The 2923-nt window shown below is 38.2% G+C and overlaps 1 protein-coding gene across 1 annotated transcript; it reads right to left on the bottom strand.

Annotated features, from left to right (window-relative positions):
* Nucleotides 1–1208: 1208 nt before the first annotated feature.
* Nucleotides 1209–2531, bottom strand: LOC113774366 (F-box protein At5g07610-like). Its single transcript, XM_027318911.1, has one exon. It carries the CDS (start codon nt 2529–2531, stop codon nt 1209–1211), a length of 1323 nt encoding a protein of 440 aa, XP_027174712.1.
* Nucleotides 2532–2923: the final 392 nt, after the last annotated feature.

Below are 2923 nucleotides of genomic sequence, written 5' to 3'. Positions count from 1 at the left end.
TCCCTCTATATTTTAATTATGTTTCCAAGATTCATATCTCCAACATTTGGTTTAGATCTTGCTAGAATGTCCAAATAATCTCTCTGCTTGTAGATGACTTTCTTAGAATCCAGAGCATTGATTAGAAAAGCACAATCCAATTGTAATTATCTTACATGCAACTATTGCCTACCAAGCATCATGTTTAATCCTAACACAATCACAATTCACAAACACATTTTCTCTTATTGTAGCTATGCCACTTCAACCAATGAGCCAAACCAATGTCTCAAACTCAGAATGTTCTTGCAAAATTTCTGCAGCTGCTAACCATTTGAACCCCCCAAGTTGACATGTAAGAAAACAATCAAAGGAGAAGATGAATCTACAGTTGCATTCAGCTCCTCGTTTTGCTCTAAACTTGAGAAGCAAGGGTTAAAATTCATTGGTTGATTGCAAATAAATTGTGCTAATCAAACTGTTTTACTTCAGATCAAGTATTTTGCAGCAGAAAGCTAAAACCCAGGATTCCTCCAGATGCAAACGTGTTCTTTTTACAGATTGCTATTCCGTATGACTATTATGATCCAAAATCAACTCCAAACAAACATGTTATCCTGACTAATGCAGATTTCATATCATGGAATAATCGAAAATGAATCCAATTAATTTCAGCTTCGATGAACAAAATGAGTACATCACTAATATGGATTGCTCGTAAGCAACTCTGTTTAGGCACGAAAAAGGATTACATATCATCGGACTAAAGGCTCGCCATTTGCCAAAATAAGAAGAGGCAATCTACTGGAATTCTTGCAATGCAAATGCAAAGGAACAAGAAGGAAAAACAAAAAGCATTCAATGCATCCCATTGATCAAATAATAGTTTTTCCCTGCCAAGAATCCTATATCAAAGTTGAAGCACCTACTTATGACAATTTCCAGAATCCAGAACCGTCAAAAAACATAATGAAAACACAGCTTCAAAATGGCCGAAGTAAGCTATAAAAGTATAAAACCTAACCATCATTACAGCATAGCAGCATTCTTACATGATTCTACTAGAATGGCATGAAGATAATAATCACGGTAGTCCACAGTGGCTAAAACATATGCAGTCATAAGTTTAACATTTTACACGGATCAAAAAAACCAAGCTATTACCAACTCCTATGGAGGTCGATTGTCAGAAAGAAAATGCTTGACAGTTGCGTAAACAACTTCAGACCTTAAACTGAAGCAAAAGTACCAACATGTTGGTAAGCCTCATACCATCTGTACCACTTGCTATTGCCCCAGTCATCAACGCTAGAACCCACAGGCCCTACTTCAACAAGCTCCTTCACAAACACACGATTAATATCATACAAGATGAATTTACCCTTTAGTGAAATCACAATCCTTGCATTCTTCCCTTCTTCATCCGCAATAAAACAGGGTGTACAACAACCACAACTCTTCATCTCCGGATAATACGTAACCAAATGAGAAAAATCAAACCGATACTTTACAACCCATTGAGAATAATCCCTCTTCAGCTCAAAAACATCGGACAACACAGCAGTGTTAATTCTGTTTAGATAAATTGCATACAGATTCCCCCCTGTTTCCCCAAAATACTTAATATCCCATTTGCCCATAACCTCCATCCTAATCGGAATTCGAGGCATGGATGGTCGAAGGCACTCATTTTCGACATCAAAGCATAGAGTACAAAATTCGGTTCCCATAAAATGGACGTCCCCATTCCAAAACACGCCTTTATCAAAATAATAGTCACTATCAAAAGTCCCGGCAACTGCAGCGCCACCAACCCTCCAAACCCCAGATTCAGATGAGTAAATAAAAAATCGGAGACCACGGTCAAAACTGACATCAAGAAGTTTGTAGTAGTCAGATGTTAAAGGGTCAAAAGCTATACTAGTGTATGGAACTATAGTCGGCGAATGATTTCCCTCATTTGGCCAGGGGATAGTCCTATGCTCAGAGGTTGTGGGGTTGTACACAATTAGGTCTCTTCGAATATAATTCACCATAAACTGAATGCATAGCAATCCATTGCAAGCCTGTAATCTTATAATCCGACCTTCGAGGGAACGTCGTAAAGGGGAACTTAAATTACCCACCGAATCCAACCCATCTCCGGAAAGTGAAAGCAAATCGATCTCGTTCGGCTTGATATAAGGACTGAAAAAGAGGAAATCAGACGTCGGGCAGCACCTGATACTACGTATATGGCGGCGGCGGAATTCGGGGTCGGAGATGATGGTTCGCCATTGCCTGGAGACGCATCGAAAGCAGAGGAGGGATTTTGCGGGTAGCTTGAGTAAGATGTTGGTTAAGAGATCTTCATTGTTGGCTATGGTGTCCACTGATGACGATGGGTCAAGTGGGATTTTTAGGACGTTTTCTTGATTTTCCCGGATCGGTGCTTTTGATGGTGAAGAAGGGAGGCGAGTTGACGGGGAAGCGGAGGAATTGAGGGAGATTCTTTTTGGGTTTTGTATGGGTTTAAAGCGGGAGGTTTTTGCTCTTTTGCCTCCAGGAAGCATTTTGGAGCAGCAGTAGTGGTAGGGGATTTAGTTGCTTTGTTGGATGGTTTAGTGGCGGAGAAACCTTGCGAGCATTACATATGTGAAAGGGGAGAACTGGCGGTCACAGGAGAGTAGGGTAAAAGTCTGACGAGCTATTCATCGAAACGAGCATTCTAATTCTAATCCGTGCTACGCACCGATTTATATATTTTAATTTAAAACAATACTTATATACTATATTATAGTATAAGATAAAATATATAAAAAAGATAAAAAAATTTAAAGAAGTGTATGCTTTATAGACACCAAATTTTTATCAATTTTTAATATTTTTTTGAAATTTTATCTATTTGATAAATTATTATTATTATTATTAATTTTAATATATATTAATGTATAATTTTCTCATT

Source organism: Coffea eugenioides, chromosome 6, assembly GCF_003713205.1.
Source record: "Coffea eugenioides isolate CCC68of chromosome 6, Ceug_1.0, whole genome shotgun sequence".
NCBI lineage: Eukaryota > Viridiplantae > Streptophyta > Magnoliopsida > Gentianales > Rubiaceae > Coffea > Coffea eugenioides.
The sequence above is the reverse complement of the archived record's forward strand: the minus strand, read 5'-3'. Positions and strand labels throughout refer to the sequence as shown.